Source organism: Giraffa tippelskirchi, chromosome 9 (assembly GCF_054371585.1).
Source record: "Giraffa tippelskirchi isolate mGirTip1 chromosome 9, T2T-mGirTip1v1.2.pri, whole genome shotgun sequence".
NCBI classification, from domain to species: Eukaryota; Metazoa; Chordata; class Mammalia; order Artiodactyla; family Giraffidae; genus Giraffa; species Giraffa tippelskirchi.
In genome coordinates this window covers 145,486,486-145,507,475 of record NC_137283.1, presented here as the reverse complement: position 1 = coordinate 145,507,475, position 20,990 = coordinate 145,486,486, and the positions used below count along the sequence as shown (strand labels likewise).

Here is a 20,990-nt window from a genome sequence, read left to right as displayed (position 1 = left end):
ATTCATGTCAATGTATGGCAAAAACTACTACAATATTGTAAAGTAATTAGCCCCCAACTAAAATAAATAAATTTATTAAAAAAAAAAAATCAGTGGACAAAAAAAAACAATGGTTAGCCAGGTTACATCACTCATCCTAATTTGGTATAAATATCAAATTTCTTCAACTGTTCAGTCCAACAAATGGAGACTTTTTTTCCTGTCCTTCTAGAAACAACAAAGTCAAACACAGCCACCGGTTCTCCCCCTTTCTTCTTTTTGGGAGAGAACTTAAGCCAGACATCCTAAAACAACTCTCTAAATCCCCACGCTGACACGGAACACCAGCGTTTTAATTCTAACAATACAAGATGTACAAGAAAAGGGGACAAAAATGAGAAATCACAAGCAACATGGCCATGAAACTTTACTCCCATGCGTTGGTGGAAGCAGAAAACTGGTTCAGTCATTTGCATAGTAAATTGGCAATTTATCAAGAGTCATTACTATGTTCATATTGTGTGAAACAAGAATTTCACCTTCAGGACTATATCCTAAGAAAATGATCCAGAAAGAGCTACAAACACAAAAGTTTTCATTATAACATTATTTATGATTTAAAAAATGAAAGCAACTTAAATATCTAACACGTGGAAAATATTTAGATTCACTACAGTACAGCTACACTAGGGATAGTTAAGGAAGTAACCTTGAAAAATGATCGTGAAAAGCTTTTAATTTTAATTAGGTCCCATTTGTTTATTTTTGCTTTTATTTCCAATATTCTGGGAGGTGGGTCATGGAGGATCCTGCTGTGATTTATGTCGGAGAATGTTTTGCCTATGTTTTCCTCTAGGAGTTTTATAGTTTCTGGTCTTACGTTTAGATCTTTAATCCATTTTGAGTTTATTTTTGTGTACGGTGTTAGGAAGTGTTCTAGAAAATGACTGCATAGCAATGTGAAGAAATAGGTATGACACATATCTCAGTGAAAAAGACAGGATCCTATTAAAACTGTGTGAAAGGTGAATATGTGAAAATAAAATAACCCCAAATGAAAATTGTTATATTAGAGTAGTAAAGTTATGGCTAATATTTTGCCCTTTTTTTATAAGATCTGTAATAAATTATTTTCAATTAAAAATTATGCTTTTAAGTAAAGACTGCCAAAAGGAATCAAGTTCATTTATAATGGAAAAAATTACTATTTTTGAACAGCATTATTAAGAATTTCAAATGTGTTTTAGAAGCGAACTTTTCATATCTATAGCAATCATAAAACTTTTCCATTATGTTTTACATCAATGAGAATCTAGATTTACTTATAAAATGCAATTCAGGACATCTCTGAAGCTAGAGTTACATATAAAATTAATACATGACAACATAGTTACCAAATGAGAGACTCCACATGTTTATGCCACTCCCTATGTTTGGTAGAGATCTTAACTCATCTAGCTTTCTTTTTCCCAATGTTTATAGCAACTTTATTCACAATTGTTTCAAACTGGAAAAAACACAAATATCCATCTACTGCAGAATGGGCAGAAAAATTGTATGTCAATATAATGGAACACTACTCAGCAATAAATAGGAACAAAATCTTTTAAGAAAAATGTTTTCATAGCCACCATGCTGTACGTTATATCCCAAAACTTATTTATCTTATAACTAGAAGTCTATCTTTTGACTGCGTTCACCCATTTCTGCCAATCTCTTCCCTCACTTCTGACAGCACCAATCTGTTCTCTTTTAAGGTGTCAAACTTCTACACAAGAGTGAAGCTCAAGCACTGGGAGAATCTAGTGGTACTCAGCACAAGAGGGTAAAATAATACGCTATGTTTAAAAATCTACCTCAACAATCAAAGATATTCCAAATCTTTTCCCTGCATAAAAAAATCTTTCCCACTCTCATTTGAATAATTTAGGCAGTATTAAGACAGGAAGAAGGTAACCTCTTAACTGACTACAATATTAAGGCGTAAAGAAGTACAATGGTATTGATAAATTTTCTTACAACTTCAAGCATGTTATTTCCAGCTCTTGAAGAAAGATTGTTGCTTACATTTCTGTCAGCTATTACCTTTATTAAAGTTTCAGTTATATAAAGTAGAAATATCTTCAAAATGTATTTCTTTTTTGAAAAAAAAAGGGATTATAGAGAGATAAAGAGGAAAAAGGAACATTCATACCAAAGGACCTTTATTTCTGGGTATTTTCATTCATTCAACATTCAACAAATATTGACTTAGCATCTAGAGGGCCAGAAGTAGACAAAGATACAATAGAAAATGAGTAATTAGATGATTATAAATGCTATGGAAAAAGAGAAAAGCAGAAGAGAATTAGAGAGTTTAGGAGTATTGGGATGGGAATTACAATTCAAGTAGAGAAGTCTAAGTAGGCTTTATTAAGAAGGTGCCATAGAGCAAACGTTTGAAAGCAGTGGAGAATTAACCACATAAATATCAGGGGAAAGGCATTCCAGGCATAGAAGTCAGCATGGTGCTGTGACTGAAGGCACAGCATGGCTGAAATCAGCACATAAGAGAAAAAACAGTAAAATGAGATGAGCAAGGTGTGAGTGGGAGATAGGTCAGATCATGCAGGGTTTTGGAGACCATTATGAGAACAGTAGCTTTCATTCTGATTGAGACAGGAAGTCACTATAGACTTCTGATTTATTTGAATATAAATACTCTGCCTGTTGTGCTGAGAACAACAGAAATGTACTTGTAGCTCTGAACAGCTGGTAAGAAGTAGACAGATTCAAATTCTATGTTCTGAACAAACAGCCAACAAAATTTCCAAAAGATTTCCAACAAGAGTAACAGACTGAGTATGCCAAAAAGGCAAGATTGAAGGTGATTACTTTTTAACCTAGCAGTCAGAATAGGATTCTATCAGCTGAAATGAGGGAGACTGGTTAAATCAAGTTTTGAGGGGCAGGTTCAGGAATTCAGCTCGGACATACTAATTTGGAGATGTCTATTAGATTCCCAGATGGAGATGGTATGAAAACATATAAATTTGAGAGTGACCATATAGATGACACGTAAAACTCATCAGGAGGTCAGACAAATGAACGAGCTCATCAGGAGTTCAGGAAGGAGTGAATATAGAGGAGCTGGCATGGCCTGAACCACGCTGCACCTCAATTTTAGAAGGCTGAGGAAAGAAGGAGCAACCAGCAAAGGAAACTGAGAAGGAGCTACAAGTAAGGTGAAAAGAAAATCATGATATAGTAGTATCTTAGGAGCCGTGTAGAGAGACAGAAGTACTGTTAGTGAGCCAACAGGAAAGAGAGGACCAAAAATGTCACAAGTCAGCCAACATTAACAAACAGAGACATAAGTTACGATGAGGGACATATAACTCAAGAGTGGGGGCACAGGGTGGCTTACTTGAGAAAAGAGATGCTTGTGGTAAGTTTAAGAGGCTGTTGTTCTTGTAAAAGTGTTGTTTTATGTATGTCAAAACATACACTAATGTTTTTCTTTTGGATGCAAGCAGCTCTGGCTATAAAATTTGCAGAGCCCAGTGTAAAGTGAAATTGCAGGGCCCCCTTTCCAAATATTACTAAGAATTTCAAGATGGAGGCAGCAGAGCATTAAATCAAGCGCAGAGCCCTTCAAAGAACAGAACTTTGTATGATGGTGACTGCATGAGACACACACCCATGACACAAGGCATCTGAACTATAGTAAATAGAAGTATTGCTGGTACAGCAGGCTTTCTAAGCTTCTGGTTTCAAAAAAGCACTTAACTGCTTACTAGAGAACGCAAGCAGAAAAAAAAAATGATACAAACATAAGGAGAATCTGTTAGAACGTAATTTACTTTTCTCCCCAACTTGCTTTCAAAGCTAAATCAGCATATATGGATCCGAAGTCATTATAGTATGACAACAAAAAAGGGCAGAAGAGTCGTTAAATTTGATAGCGCTAATAAAACTACATGAAAAAAGGCAAAGAAAACAAGCTTACTTGTCATTGGTATGCAGACAAAATTTTTTTTTTTTTTAAAGAATCTCCATAGTGTTTTAAGAGTTTTGGTTAACATCCCTGAATGAACATTTAATATATAAATTCATTTTGGTTTCACCCAGTTGACATAAAAAATGATACTTGAATCAGAAGACTAAGTATGAATGCTAAAACTAAGATAGGAATCCTCAAGCTTCTCACAATAATAAAACAGTAGTCTTTCCTACATTTAAAAAATACGTGCATATATAAATGTATCCCTTCATCTAGCAAATATATTCAGTGTTTACTATTACCAGGCACGATATTAGGTCCTGAACTTGTATTCTCTTTCTCCTTCAGCCCTGTTCTAAATATAATCAGAAAGAGAATGAGCAACATCTCTTGCTCTGTTGCGTACTCCAAGTCACGCCATGGCCAGTTTGGAGGATTTTCCCTCTAGGAGTTTTGATAACACTCTTTAGTGAATTTTTATTCCAAGGTCTCTTTCCAGCTCAAAAGCTACACACTTGCTCTATGGAGCTTTTCCAATCTTCTCAAGTACAGACAGCCTTGATTCATCTATATCTTCATGGCTGCGTACACATACTCACATCACAGCACTTTTGATATCTACTGTAGTCGCTTGTTTTTGAGCCTGTTCCTGTCCTTAGATGATGAAATCTGTGACAGCAAAACCAGTCTTAGGAATTGATGCATGCTCAGCACCTAGCAAGGAACATACCAAACAGCAGGTGAAACTTGGAAGTTTCCTGAACGAACAGATGAACTGTTTGATAAATGAAACTATCTCTCAGCTAAATATGACCAGAGGCAGTTCATTAGGAAAGGGCTGAATGAAAGGGAGAACCATATTGCTTGGTTTCACGGACCTCAACTTGCCTACATCTGTTGTCCACTCTTTAATTTCACCACTAGGCAGTGATAATCACTAGGTTGCCTCACCTTTCCCTCTAAACTTAGATATTCTATGGCCGTTTGGGGTGAGGTTCTCAACACCCATGTTAGGCTTGGGAGGCAAGTAAACTGCAGTCAGCTGAATGGGTAGGTAGGTGCAGACTCACTTGCAGAACTGCTGCTTTTTAGGTCTTTTACACAGTCTTTGTTTACAGACCTTAGATGGCTGTGCTTTTGATAAGAAGGAAGTCAACACAGGTGGCAAAGGCTAAAGGGGAACTTGGGAAATAATTTAATCAATTTTAGAAAAAGACCGACTTTTCACATTAAGTAACATTATAACACAGCAAGACCTTGAAATTACAGGTTTTCAGGCAAAGAGTAGCAGGGAGAATAACATATTTAATAGGGAGAATAACCACACACACACACACACACACACACACACACACACACTCTAACTTTAAAGGTGGCATGTTTCTGTTTTAAAGACAATGTTCAAATTTGTTATTTTAGTGAGTAAACTTGCAAATATATCTTGCCAATTCAGTTTAAGGCCCAAATGTCCTGACTTTTATATAATGAGGTTTGAATATAGGAATTAAATTGAGTTAAGCAAAGGACAGAGTAGCCCTGAAGGAATGGAAAAACTCATAAGCTCTTGCACCTGAATCATACACTTTCAATTATTCTTGGTGATTTCCTTCTCTAAAATCAAACATGCATTATATTGCAGAAAGAGCATTAGAGCTCTGATAACTGCCCCTATATAACTTAATATATACATTGTTATTAAAATGAAGTACAAATAGCAAAAACTGAACCTGCAATTTTATCCAATCTTCAAGTATCTGAATGAAATAATTTCATAACATCACAAATGAATGCTATATATATATTATAGGTACTTTCTGAGTAATTGCTGATTGAACAATAATCTCACACTTTTGAAAGTGAAGCTACACATAAGGGACTTTATTTCCCAAAAACTTTTAAAATTATACTAAGTAGAAAAATTAAACTTTATCAATTTATTCTAAAAGTCATTAGAAATATTACATATTTTATAGTGGTAATTTATTTCAACATTTAAGGGGATAAACTTGTACCTACATGAGAAAAAAAGATAATATGATTGTATTGTTTACCAAACAGAAACCTAAAAAGTTTAGAGTGTGATTTCTGCTTAATGTAACAGGTTGACCATATATTGTAATGGAAGGCTAGTTCTGCTGGACAGTAAATAACAGATATTAATATGGTTTTATTTAATTAGCTAAAAACAACTCATACAGCCTATGACAGTTTTAAACAAAATTAAAATAATCCAAACGATCAAGACAGATTCTCAGCAGTTATGGGAGATGAGACCAGCCACCATTTACTGAGTATTTACTGTGGACCAGGTGCCATGCCAAACACTTTACCATCAAGGCACTTTGACTTATGATTATGATTTAACAAGTTGGTCTATGATGGGCTGTTAAAACATTGAACAAAGTATTTATTAGAATTATTGCTGAAAATCTTTCAGTGTTCTAAGTCACTGGTTAAAACATCCAAGAAAGTATAGATATTTAATTAAGGGTTCAAAATAAATTGATGTTTCATAACATCAGTTTCTGGGACATTTACATAACAGAAGGAAAAGACGCCAATCGATGAGTCACGCATTTCCCTGTATAAGACAGATTGTTGAGCTGAGCCTTTGCTATGGGGCTTTCTGCTTGCTTATTGCCTAAGACTGCTACATTTTTCCAGAAGCATCAACCCTACTAGCTTCTTTGCTTTTCTGCTTTGTTTCTGATCTACAGAATGTTTGTTGTATTTTGGAGCCCAATTTTTCCACGTTTGATTTTTCTGTTTTTTACATTTTATCTGTAATTGTTAGGCATTTGAGCAGATGAGGTGCTTTGAAATATGACCTACAGTATCATTCTAACTGAAGTCTCCGAGCCATCACCTAAATATTTAAATGTATATTTCTTCTGGATACAGTCACAAGCATAGAGCATTTAGGTATAAGAATAACTAAAATATGTTACTGAAGTAGTGGCTGTGTCTTATTGCCCTCTGTATATTCAGCATCAATTTCAAAATATAAGTCATTCTGTGAATAGTGGAGGTGGATAGATGGATGGATGGATGGATGGATAGAAAGATGGATGATGAAGTGACTGGCACTGCCATTATCAAAGAACAGTTATGAAAAAGTGTCATTAAATCACTGATATACATGTAAAGTACTAGAGTATATAAATATATGTGAGACTCAGAAAACTTTGAGAATATATGAGTTCCCATAAATCAACCTCTTTGTATCTGAGGTGACTGAATACATACATCTGAGATAAGAGAGTCTCTTGCCATCTGCGACATTGAAAGTAGACTGAACCCAGGGTAAAGAGATGTAAATATAAAATAATGCATATTTTATATTTTATGCATTTGTGATCTTTTACTTACAAACACTCAAATATTGCCTTTCAAGGTAATTAGATTCATGGTTAAACATATATAATTTGCCTATTACCCTTAAATAAGTTAACTAAAGGCAGTGTATGCACATTAGTTTTATGGGTTTGGCCTTTCCATGATAAATTGTTTCTTTTATTATGAACAAGAAATAAATCACCTTCCAGTTTCTAGGCTCATATCTTATCCCATATAAATTCTCAAAAATATTGTTGTTTCAATGGCTTTATCCAATTTTTTGAGGAGTCTAAGTTTGCTTAAGGCACCAATAGGCTAAAACAATAAGTGTAGGTTATGATATTAAAACTTAGAGCACTCAAACATAATGAATCTAAGGAAAAATACAAAATGCATACACAGAGCAACTAATATTAAAAATATACTATAAAATATAAGCTTAAGTCCTAGTTTAAAGAACAACTCCAACATCTGTTGCTTTACTTACTATTTGTACCCTGCTAAGTGGTCATGTATAGTGATGATTAAACAATATGCCCCAAAGCTGGGATTACAGGGCTGGTGTGTGTGTGTTGGGGGTGGGGGGTGGGGTGAGGGTGGTAACTGAAACCAGGTCTACCTAAGACCATGTGCTAGGTTCAATAACTCTGTACAGTCAGGTCCAACATAAGATGTCTCAGAATAGAGAATAATACACCTTATCCAAGTGAGATGATCCAAAGAAAATTTTCAGTGAATTTGAATATGTATACTGCTGAGGATATGGGTTAAATCATCAGATGCCTACCTATAATTATTTTCTCCAAATTCTTCAAATAAATCTTTGACATCAAATTTTGACCTTATTGGAAGCAACTTTTGAGTCACCTAACAGTTTTCTGCATGTAGTGACTCTACATCCACCTAAGGTACTGAGACACAGGTTTGTTTTTCACTTTGTATATAATAATGCCACTGGAAATTTTAATGTGAAACTTAAGTGCTAATTAAGTGTAACATCAGCACAGGTGGTTATTTGGGGCACCTGGTGGATGTGTATTTCTGTCTTGTCCATAACGTAACATATGGTGTCACTTTCTAAATTGATCTTTAAAAGACTTCTGTACAATGACATTCAAGACTGGCATTTATGTGATCATATCTCCTGGAATAATTAACAAATCAGAGTAAATTTCTTTGTCTCTTACTTAAAAAAATCCATCTAGTAATCTCTAGACATTCTAATTGAGCACACAGAAATTTATTCAACTTCTCTAAATAGTACTGTGTGATTTAAAATAAAGTAATTCAGACAGCCACCTATAAAATGAGTGTGAGTTTGAAATCAAATACAAGGTCTCCCCTCTTTCTAAGGGAACATTTCAGAGAATAAAATATCTTGCCTAATATTAATATCAAACCACTCACGGGTTGAGTTGAATTTCATTGCTCTAACTAGGTAAGTCAAAAGGCAAGAGTTCTTTGAAGTTAAAAAGATTTTTTTTAAACTTTATTATGACACTTAAAGACCTAAAATAGCAAGTCGGTAAAAAAAAAAAAAATTACAGAGTTTTTAATAATAGGAAAAAACTAAAAGACGAAATACTAAATTTAATGCTAAGATATCTGTAAAAAAATTAATTTAAAAATTATTTTGTGTTATGTTTAAAGCTACACCATAATGTTATAATTGAAGAGAACTCTACAACCCATTAAGGAAAAAAAGTTGGTAATAAATGTGCATATGAACTGAAAACATGCATAGATTACAACCAAGGGACCAAAGTTGGGGGCTAGAGAAATGGATGATTAGGCAGACAACCAGAGATCTGGGACAGCAATGTGTGGTTCACAGCTGAGCTACAACCTTCTCACAGCACAGAGAAGACACAGCAACTCCAAGGTGGACAATGACAAACCTAAGCTCTCCCTGACTGCCAGGCCTGCCAGACCCTGTACCAGGGTCCTTCTACCGTGTTACAAACTGCCAGGTGCGCACTAAGTAAATGTTAAGTATTTGCTAGAAGTGAAGGAAGGAGGAAGGAAAACTCAGATATGAAATCATAGGCTTCTTATAAATAAGGAGACTGGACTAAATTATTTCTTGGGTTCCTTTCAGTCCTAACAGTTGATAATTCTAAGTTGTACACCCACACCCACGATTTCCTTGATAAAAAGCATCTGAAGGCCAGGGGAAAAGATATCTCCAAGTACCCAGGAAAGAAAAATCTTGCCTGAAAGATAGAGCTACCACAGGTACATCCAAATGGATTTTGATTTTAAGAAAAACTGAGGATAGAACACTGGCAAGGCTGAGGTTTCTCTACACTTGGACTACTCTATGTCTATAGCCGACAAAGTTCCGTAAGAAAAGTAAACTAATATTCCATGTAGGTGTCACATCTTTAAATATTGCCTTGTTTGTACTAACACACAGTGATTCACCCTCCTTGTAATAATTTATGGCAATTAGAAACATTACTCTTGGCAGTTAGGAAAGAAGGTTACTTTTGACCCAATGTGACAGTATTTGTAGACAGGGCTTTTAAAGAGCTAACCAAATTTAAATGAAGCCATTCATTAGGGTGAGCCCTAATCCAGTATAACAGGGGTCCTTATAAAAAGAGGGCATTTTGACCAGTTTTAAGACACAGATACCCACAAAGTGGACATCATGTAAAGACACAGGGAGAAGACAGCCATCTACATCCCAAGGAGAGGGGCCTCAGAAGAAACCCACCCTGCTTGCATCTTGATTTCAGACTTCTAGACTCTAGAAATATGAGAAAATAAATTTCTGATGTTTAAAACACCTATATAGGAACTTTGTTATGGTGGACCTAGCAAACTAATACATCTCCACAAACTTCACTCTAAAATCTATTGCCTAAGTTATTTCTCCTAGCATCTTCACCTCAGTTCTCAAAGTAAAATATGAAGCTTTCATCAAAACATTAATAATATATAAAGAGAACTTGTAGTTTTGGATCATTGATAAATTTAGAAGGTAGACTATGATAAAACATGTTCTACAATCTAGAATCAACATGAACCTATACAAAGGAAAAATCATTTCCTACCTCAAGATTTCAGTTTTAATCAAAATGGTAGTGCAGTCACAAACACATTTTATTCCTTAACAAAACAATTCTATTAGAAGAGTTTTGTTTTATTCCATTTCATCACTAATACCTGAATCCTCAAAATGGGTATATGAATAATCAATAGAAGACAAAGCTGAAAAAAGTAAGGAGAGATTGATTTTTTAAATCACTAATTTTAAATCTTCTATCATTAGTATTACATATTGTATCTTCCTTTTTATCTCAATCTTAGAGCTATTTCTATACTATATTCTCTTTTCAAGTACAAAGAGAAAATTTACCCAAGTGGTAACTTGAATAACCTGATCACAAGCATTTGAAATATCATTTTGCATTGAAGCAACTTATAGAGGACTTCTTCCTTTAGAAGCATATGTTAGTGTTTGTCATTTTTTAAAATGGGAACATAGTTCTAACATCGCAGCAAAATGTACAGATTTAGAATAAGAACTTGTGTTGCATGTGAAGAATAAAACAATATAACAAAATAAGGTGATATGCGATATATGAGAAAATGGGTATGAAGAGATATAAAATAAATGAATGGAAAATTAATGAGGCAAACAATTTAAATAATTCAAAGACATAAGAGTCAGTGTGTCACTTGATAATATTCAGTATATCTGCTTTTCAAAGTAAAAGTACAAATTTGCATAGAGATAGATATTTGAACAGAAGAAAGATGCAACAAAGAGTTTAAGATCAAACCAAAAAAAAGAAAACCCCACAAACCTGTAAAACAGTTTTAAATCCAATGGTCTTCGCTTGCCTTCAGACTTATATCTATTCTATTTTCTCACTACTACAAGCCCTTATTTTTCTCCACTTTCATTTAATAAAACAAAATAGTTTGTAATTCTTAATGACTCTGTAACTGCTGAATTTAAGATTAACTTAGAGTAAATATTTCCCCAATATAATATATTAACATTTAAAAATCTATAAGGAATAGATAAATTTCATGATCAGCTAAGAATAACATCATGCTTTAGATACCTGCAACATTTGAAAAACTCTTCAGTTAAATATGAAGAGAAAACTTAATCTGAAACAAAAAGGAGCAAGGCATGCAATTTCAATAAGATGCCTAAATACTAGTACTTAGAAACAGAGGGAGGAAAAACAAATCCTGTCATAATCTGTTCCACGAACATATTTATTTTATTTGGAATATTTACTTCACAAAACAAAAATGAACAAAGAAAGGTACCCACTGTACGTGGTCAACTTACTTTACAATGATCATATTGGAGTTGTAAGGCTGGTACATCCCCTCCAATAGGCATTTGTTTCTTAAGCTCTTCATCTTTCATATTCAGCCATTTGATCAGTTCTTCTAAAGACGTCAGCAATCTGTTCCATTTCTCAGCACTGGCCTCCAAATGAGCCCTGTTGAGAGATAACACTGACCACATTTAGACATTTGAAATGCATCTGAAAAATTATATACCCTCCTTTGGCCTAATGATTTTGTATAACCAACTAATGCTCACATCTAAGAAAGAGACTAACACTTTATAAAAAGAATATATATTTCCTGTAAGAAATAGTTCTTTTGAATAAGCTAGACTAGTCAGGATGTATTTGTAATAGTTGTCAAAAGTTAAAACATACACCTCCATGCCACAAAGGCATCTATGAGGCTTTCAAGAAGAATGTCCATGATATAATGCAAAATTAAGCAAGTTTCAATAGTTTATGCACATTCAAATGTAACTTTTTTCATTTCTTCTATCTATATAGGAAGAGAGGTATACAAGAAATTATATGTATATAAAATGTTTCGAAAGATACATACCAGATGTAGTTACTACTGAGAGCAAAATAAACACCTAATTTTTATATATTTTGGTACTGAGTATATGAAAAAGGCTTATGTGATTTTTCTTTCCAAAAAAAGATAATTTTGAGAGGGACAGCTAATGTCTTAATTTCTCTCATAGTCAAATAAATTACTGAAAGCAGAATATCACCAGTATTTATCTCAGAATATTGAAAAACAATAAGACATCACTTGGACAGAACACTATTTGGCTTATGGATAACTGATGTCCAGTGACATACGTTCACTGTGAAAAGGAAATAATTGGTCAAAACCCACTGATTGCAGTATTTATACTCTGAATCAAAGATAAGGTCTTTGTTACAGTAAAAAGTTCTGTTTTTAACACAAAGTACCTTCAGATTCTTAAATTGTGAACTTATAATTAGGGAACTATATTTAGGAAATACATTTTCATGTGATGAATATTTAAATAAGAGAAAAGCCTCTGAAAATAGAAATGTAAACAAAAGACAAATTTGCTAGTTGCTCCGGTTAGAGCCTTGGAGAAAGCTCAGTTATACAGCCTCAAGCCCACACCACATGGGTTTAAAAGGATGAATCAGTCAAAATCAATTCAAAAGACTCAAGGAATCAGTGTTTCCTCATTCTTGCAACAGACAGACCATGAACGTGGACTTACAAGCTAACCTGCATGAAATGGAATTACCTTGACTGTCCATGACCTTTCAGAATGAGAGAGGCAAGGCTAGTGGACACAGACATAAGCCTTGATACATAACAGCTTCCAAAGACTAAAGATTTACGATAGATAGAGATGACTCATTTGGGGCAACCCCAGGTACAGGAAACCTCTGTTCACCAGGCTTCACATCCTTTCATACACAACTTTTACTATAACACTGGCTTATGATCCACACTTCCACAAAACTGCTGCTTTACTGAATGGTATGAAACAAATCAACCAAGCACAACTACTGTCCCTCAGACTGATCAGTGATTTCCTTTTTGGGAAGGGAAATCTGAACCTTTGTCTCAAAGCTAATAATAGCTTGCTACAGAAAAAAGCAAATATTTCCCCAATGATCACATTAGGTGATCTCAGCAGTGGATATTCAACAATATCATAAGTCTTGTTTAAAAGTTCATAATGTTTTCAGAAGAACAACTACGTATCTCTGATTTCTAGTTAATCTCTAATTCCTAAAACAATGGCCACAGTCTAGCAGCCAATATTCTTGGCTAAAAGAAAAAAATGGTAGTTCTGCATATCTCTAAAATACCAAGAGCCTGCATTCAGTCAAACACAAAAAACCAACTGTCCTGCAATCTATTTATAGTTCCATTGTCAGCTGGTTAATATAAAACAAACTCTTCAAACAACAAAATTCTATGTCTTACAAAACCAAGATATGAAATAATTATTTTAAAAATGATAAATACAGAAAGAAGTTTGAGGTACCTTATAATTTAAATTTTTATTTTATTCTCTTGTATTTAAAGTCTTTTCTGTTCATTCTATGGGTGCTAAGGTTGACCTCACATTACAAACTTGTGCTGTAATGAGATCCCAGTTCTGTTTGAGGGCCAGCTTTTCTGTGTTCATATTGATTAATTTTAGGCCAAATATGTAATTACCTATCCCTGATAAATAATAATTTTACCTGGCACAGAACAGAACTAAATAATTTCAATTATGAAAGTGAAAGTTGCTCAGTCATGTCCAACTCTTTGCAACCCCATGGACTATACAGTCCATGGAATTCTCTATACCAGAATACTGAAGTGGGTAGCCTTTCCCTTCTCCAGGAGATCTTCCCAACCCAGGGATCGAACCCAGGTGTCCCGCATTGCAGGTGGATTCTTTACCAGCTAAGCTACAAAGTAAGCCCAAGAACACTGGAGTGGGTAGCCTATCTCTTCTCCAGCAAATATTCCCGATCCAAGAATCAAACCAGAGTCTCCTCCATTGCAGGCAGATTCTTTAGCAACTGAGCTATCAGGGAAGATATTAACTGAAAATTTTCTCTGCCAGTTACAAAGCATTTTGTCAAGTATATTTGACAGTTGGTGCAATTTCTTTCCAAATATTTTTAAATCCCCCAAATAAATAGATAAATAAATAACAGCTAGAAATCAGAAGTCCTTAGTCAATCAATAAATGCTTGAGTGTCTTTGTGTGCAAAACACTTATGCACACACCCTGACCTCTTATTTTAGATTATTTGATCCTGCATCTTCAATGTCTATAGTTCAACGCTTTAATCAATAACCAAACCAGACATTACATTCTTTTGAAACCCAGCTACATACTCATTGTATTGAAGAGCATGCAAAAGTCTTTTCCAGTGCAATTAACTTTTTCACTGCACAGGGATAATGAAATTGATCACTGAAATCTATGGCATACGGGACCTGAAAAACTCTTTATAAAGATGAAGGAAACACATTTTTAAGAGAGATACTGAAGTAACTTTGAAATAAATAAAGATAACATTTGTGTATGTGCTTCTCAGAATCTTTCCTTTTCCATAATAAAAAACAAGCTGATCTGACAGAATCTTTGCCTGGAAAATCTGTTCTGGTTATTCTCTGATAGATTATAAATATGTGTTTAGTGGATTACTACCATATGTCCAAATAAATGTATGCTTCTATAGTAGCCTTCAGTGTCCTAGTTTCAATTTAATTCTTTCATCTTTCAAGATGAAAGCCTTTTCTTGGGCACTGGGTTGAATGGTTTACAAAAAGAAATGTTACATTTGTGTTTGGTGTAGTTGTACTTCTTTAATTTTACTTTAAACATTCTGAAGCTTGTATTTTCCCAAGACTACAGATAACCAGTCATCAATCATGCTTTCAGAATCATCACTTAAAACATTTCTTTATCCCACACATATCTGCAGGCACTCACATTTTGGATAATAGACTTATTATACCCTCACCTGCTTCAGTTCATTTTTGGGGTATCTAACATGTGCAAAGCAACAGATACTTTCATTGTGCTATTAACTCAGAGTGATGTCTACTACAGAAAATGGTTTACAAAAATTACTTCTTTTAGATTGAATCACTTATTTTATAACTCTGTAAACAATTTTAAGTGATCAGTTATTTTTAAAACTATAATATGAAAACATTTTAGAAGGTAAATAATCATTAAAAAGGCATCTCATCATTTAAATATAGTAGAAAAGGAACTATGGATAAAACTATGTATTAATATATATTCTAAACCACTTATTCTAAACCAAAAAAACTATTTACTATGTTTCTCAAAGAAGCATTTATTCCTTTTCCCAACATATAGATACAAAAAAAGGAAAAATTGAGTAAAAGAGGGACATCTAATAAAATAAAATAGTTTTTCATTTTTTTCAATAAAAGCAAACATCTATGGAGCGCTTGCTCTGATATCAGGCACTACACTGTTTCAGAAATATAAAGTTCTAGGGTCAAGTTAGGAGAAAGAGAAGTAAACCAAATACACTCTGAGATAGGAGACCTCCTAACAACTTTCTGTGGCAACTACAGCTCAGAGAAGGAAGAAATTTGCTCAAGAAGCTGTGGTGAGAATTTGGAATATTCATACTTAATTCTAAGCCCTTTATACTATGTTGTTTTCATCATGGGGAACACTCAAGGGGGCAGATAGAAACTGCCCAGATATACATGTAGACAAGGAAAGATACATTTGGAAAGTAGTAGGTCTGCCAAAGAATTTGATGATTCAAATTAAGAGGAGTAGAGATATACTATCCTTTATTGTGTAAGGAAGGGATTGTGCTTATGTTTGTGCTCACTTGCTCAGTCGTGTCCGACTCTTTGTGACTCCATGGACTGTAGCCAGCCGGGTTCCTCTGTCCATGGGATTCTCCAGGCAAGAATACTGGAGTGGGTTGTCATTTCCTACTTCAAGGGATCTTCTGAACCCAGGAATCCAACCCATGCATCTCATGTCTCCTGCACTAGCAGGTGGATTCATTACCACTGGTCACCAGGGAATGCACAGAATTAAATATCCACTTTGGCATTCTTACTACACATAAACTTTTATTTCATGGTAAAACCCATAGATTATAAGTTGAGTTATAATGAAAAAAGAAAAAAAAAACCTTCATTAGTGCAAAAATCACCAGTAACATTAAATGTGAGTTATTCCTGCTCCCAGAAAAGGAATTAAGACTGACTATGAGAAAAAAGTGGAGTTCTCAGAATTCAGACTATTCTGAAAAGAACACCAAAGCTGTGCTTCCAATATTGTAGCCACCAGCAACATGTGGCTATTTCAATTTAAAGCTTAAGGGGAACTTCCTTGGTGATTCAGTGGCTAAGACTCTGAGCTCCCAGCACAGGGGACCCAGGCTCGATCCTTGATCACGGAACTAGATCCCATAGGCCGCAACTAAGAGTTCTCATGCTGCAACTAAAGATCCTACATGCTGCCACTGAAAAAAGAAAGAAAGAAAAGAAAAAAAATTCCATGTGCCACATTAAGACCCAATGCTGTCAAGGAGTCAAATAAGTATTAAATCTTAAGGTAACTAAAATAAGTAAAATGGGGAATTCAGTTCACCAGTTTCACTTGCCCCATTTCAACTGCTCAACTTTCCACATACGGCTGGTGGCTACTGTAGAGAACATGTCCATCACTGCAGAAAGTTATACAGAAAAGCACTCAGCCAGAGGGAAAAATAAAAAGCTGCAGAATCTTCCTCTACAAGATTTGAGAGAAGAAAATTTTAGTAGTTTTACAACATGGCTAGCAAAATCAACTAGCTTAAGTTAAACGTGGTGTCGATGACATTGTAAATGTGTGGTAATATCAGATGTAATGATGATGTTAAAGGTTAATCTTCTCTAAGGGCTTTAAAAAGGTGCTCTGAATCTTTAGGAGGCTCATAAAGGGAAGGGAAGATAGAATTTTATCTTTGAACTCGGTTTTCATTAGATTTGACAATTTCACTGGCCTTTGAAAACCATACGTTAATAAGGATCCATCTTAAACAACATTAAGCTGATAAGTGAGTATTTAATTAACATAATTCTAAATGACACAAATGTAACATAAAAGTTTAAGCCGTGAGATTCATATTACTGAGTTTATTAGTAATTTCCAATTCACATTTTTTCCAGGCAGTAAAATATTGAATACACTGAATACACTATCTTCTAGCTCAAGTTTCAAGTTACTAGCTATCTTTATATCCATCTAAGTGGAGTATATATTTGTAAGCATTGTTTTTTGATTGCAAAAGAGTAGTTGGCAAATTAGGTTTCACTATTTTAAAGGTGTGGTCAAAGTTATCTGCAAAGACTTGAAAATAATATTTAAGATATTAACCCAAGGCATTGAGCCACATATAATTCCATAGTTCTAATGACCACACTGTGGTCAAAGGAGGTAATATCAAGTATTTCCTATAGACATGTGGAATATTCAATAAATATTGACTGTTATTATGATCTTTGACAGATATTCTCTTTTCTAAAAATGATGATAAATTGCAGCAAATACTTTCTGCCACAACAATATTGACTTCAGCACAGTTACAGCACAATTTGAAAAAAGAATCTACAGAAAAGACATCTACCTGATAGCCTTATTTTCAGAAAAGAATGAAGCAAGGCTGCATGCCACGAAGGAGATTTGGAGAGGTATTGGGAGTTAAAGAGGAATCAAAATCTTCAAAAGTTAGAGATAGTGATGAATATGATAGAAAAATCATTCAGAATCACAATACCATTTCTAAGTAGAAACTGTCAAATTATAGTTGAAGAAATTTTACTGTTTTTCACTTTCCATTGCAACACTAAGGAGTCCAGAATTTAGATCAGGGGATAGGAAAGGTGCAGTAAACATAAGAGCAGAGGCTGGAAAAGCAGACAGGAAGTTCAAGGAGGATAGGAATTTCAAAGTCCTGACATTACTGAAATGGCTTATAATGAAATCCAAGCTCAGTAGAAGGGGTTGATGAAGTCTGAAAAGAGGAAAGTTTTTAGCAACTAAAGATAAGGAGAATGATGAACAAGTTGTGGAAGAAGAAGGAAAAATAAAAAGAAAGCTAGGAATTCCACAGTTAAAAATATTAGCGGATGTGCATTTTTAAACAATCTAGTTGAAGTATTGTAGATTCACTATATATACAGAATAAAATGATAAAGTTGGAGGACAGTGTATGGTTGGATGGTCCTGGTATATAAGAAGCTAATGGAGGAAGGTCCTCTTCATAAAATCCATAACTTTCATGTGAAAGACAGCTGTTTTACTGATGATGTTCTAAACAATCTTGATTTGCTACAAGAGAGGGCTCTTCTCCAACTAACATGGTAAAATCAATGGCACTCAGATGGTCAAGGCCTGATGGGGTGTAATAAAATAAAATGTGTTTTGAAAACAGTTTGCCCTTGCTCTCTTAAGACTGATCATCCCAGGGATGCCAAGATAACATGGGGTGTTAACTGAGTCCCAGGCATGGCCAGATCTACGGGGCTTGGAAACAAAATGGGGATAAGAACATTGACAGAAAAAGTAAAAAGAAACTGAGAAGCCAAAATATAGCAAGTTATCAAGAGAGATATCAACACCAAGGATGACAGTTGAAGAAAGGATAGGGAATAAAAAGGAAGTCAGATGCTCAAATCAATGAGTGAAGTAGAAGCGTGCCCTCCAGATCAAGAGGAAGCAGGAATAAGACAGTGAGAGGGTAGAATAACGGATGTGTTGATTTCTAAGGACAAGTTGTTGAGAGGTGCAGAAGCAATGCTTAAGAAAGCAATGAGGCCGCCAGCCTTCTCTCTTAGCCCTGGGCAGCAGGGCTCTTGTTCAGCCAGTGTCTGCTGGCGCCATATTGAGAGTTTATGACTGGCATTCTAACTGTTTGCTGTCTACAGTAGTTATTATATATTAGATGATTCTTGTTGACTGCCAGGTGAGGAAAGTGGGAAAACTGAACTCTATTAAAGAGTGTTTTAAGTAAAGTAGGCAATTAAGGGGACAACACTCAACTTCGGAGAAAAGTGATGGGAGAGTTTACAGAAATATTAAAAACAGAGGAGAATTTGTTCACAATAGAGGTCGGTGCAAGGGTAGACCATACTTTAAAAGGAATGAGAATCAAGAACACAGAAACAGAAATTCGTAGTGCACTCAGCACACATTATTTTCAGTAAGGACTGAAGCAGGCAGTTGGTTGCAGGGTAGGGGGTGTAGATTACTCTACACTTTTGTTAATGAGAACACTTGCCCACCCCAACTCTTTGGGAAGGGATTTTTTCACTAAGTGAGCACACTGCTGGCTGCTTCTCCATCCCTGTAGAGGTAGAGTGAGGAATCTGATTTGTAGATTTGGGGAATAACTGGATATACTTAGGTCAGCCCAATCTTCCCTTTTGAGAACAACCTGCAGAGACTGAGTTCTTTTCCATCCTTCCATGTAGGGTTTCCCACATGGGAGACCATACTATCCAGTAACTGCTGGTGATTCTGCCTGCTTCTGGAGTGCAGTTAACAGTTTCATTTAGCTCTCACTCTAAGCTACCTCTTATATAGCCTGGCTTCTGTCAGTAATTAACATGACCCTGCTGTTCTCACTTGTTCTTACTTTTGTTTACTTTTTCTTGTGAATGCAGCCAAGAAAGAAGGATGTTAGTTCTCAGAAATTCCTAATATTAGTGACCGAGAAAAAAGATGAGGTAGGGAGAACTTCTATGTCTTTTGAACTAATTAGTTCCAAACATAATGGTAATCAATGAGAATAATAATAATGAAAAAAAGTAAGTGAAAGTGTTAATCATTCAGCCATGTCCAACTCATTGTGACCCCATAGACTGTAGCCTGCCAAGCTCCTCTGATCATGGGATTTTCCAGGCAAGAACACTGGAGTGGGTAGCCATTCCCTTCTCCAGGGAAATCTTCCACACCCAGGGCTCCAATCCAGGTCTCCTGAATTGCAGGCAGAGTCTTTACTATCTGAGCCATAAGTTAATTATGATTAGCAGTGCCTCAAACTTAGAAGTAAGTTCTCATTAAATGCTTGAATCTCCAGAGATGGGTAATGAGGCTGAAAATTATTTTAATTCATTATCACATTAATAACACATTTTACTGGAATGTATGATTTGTCTTGATGCAGAAGTCCACTGACAAAAGCTTATTCTCCCATCTTCTAAAAATAACATCATTTATTAGATAATATTCCAACAATAATTTATGAATTCTTCCTTTTCAGGTTAGAAAAAAAAAAATGACTTGACAGGCTTAGTCAATAAAGGCCATGAAGAGTCAAAGAAAGTTTTTTGTCTTCATTAAATTTTCCTTTCTGAAGAACTCATCCTCCAAACTCTCAAAATTTCAGCACCACATGCACAATCTTCACCAGGGCCAGCCCTGTGGCTTTCAGCTTGTTGGACTTGTTGGTTTTTCACAGTGAACGTTTTTCACTGTGTTAACACTTAAAATCTATTTATTTATACTTATGGAGAACAGAAAAGGAAAAACCAATGGGATCTGGCTAGCTGAAAATTCAATTTTAAGCAAGCATAAGTATATTCTCTCAGTGTATAACACTCCCTAATTTTCCCCTCTTACTGGAAAAGAGCAGAGGGTGGATAAAGTCCAACAGGATCTTTACACAGAGGGTTCCACAATCCTGCTACATTACCTCCTTCTTTAAGCATAAAAAGAAGAACAAATCTCCCTTCATGAGTCTTGAAGAATAAAAAAACCTTTCGGGATTTCTCTTCCTCAGAAAGAAAATTTTAATTATAAAAATATCCATTCATGATAAATAGCCACTGAAAGATTTCTGTTCTCCATGAAGTAGTC

At 35.0% G+C, this 20,990-nt stretch overlaps 1 protein-coding gene across 6 annotated transcripts in view; it reads right to left on the bottom strand.

Annotated features, from left to right (window-relative positions):
* UTRN (utrophin) overlaps nucleotides 1-20,990 on the bottom strand; it is a 538,953-nt gene that overhangs the window by 137,572 nt on the left and 380,391 nt on the right. For all 6 annotated transcript variants that reach the window (XM_081531053.1, XM_081531054.1, XM_081531057.1 and 3 more), the window contains one exon: nucleotides 11,613-11,769. In XM_081531053.1, the coding sequence (XP_081387179.1) occupies nucleotides 11,613-11,769 (157 nt within the window). The remainder of the gene's footprint in view (nucleotides 1-11,612; nucleotides 11,770-20,990) is intronic.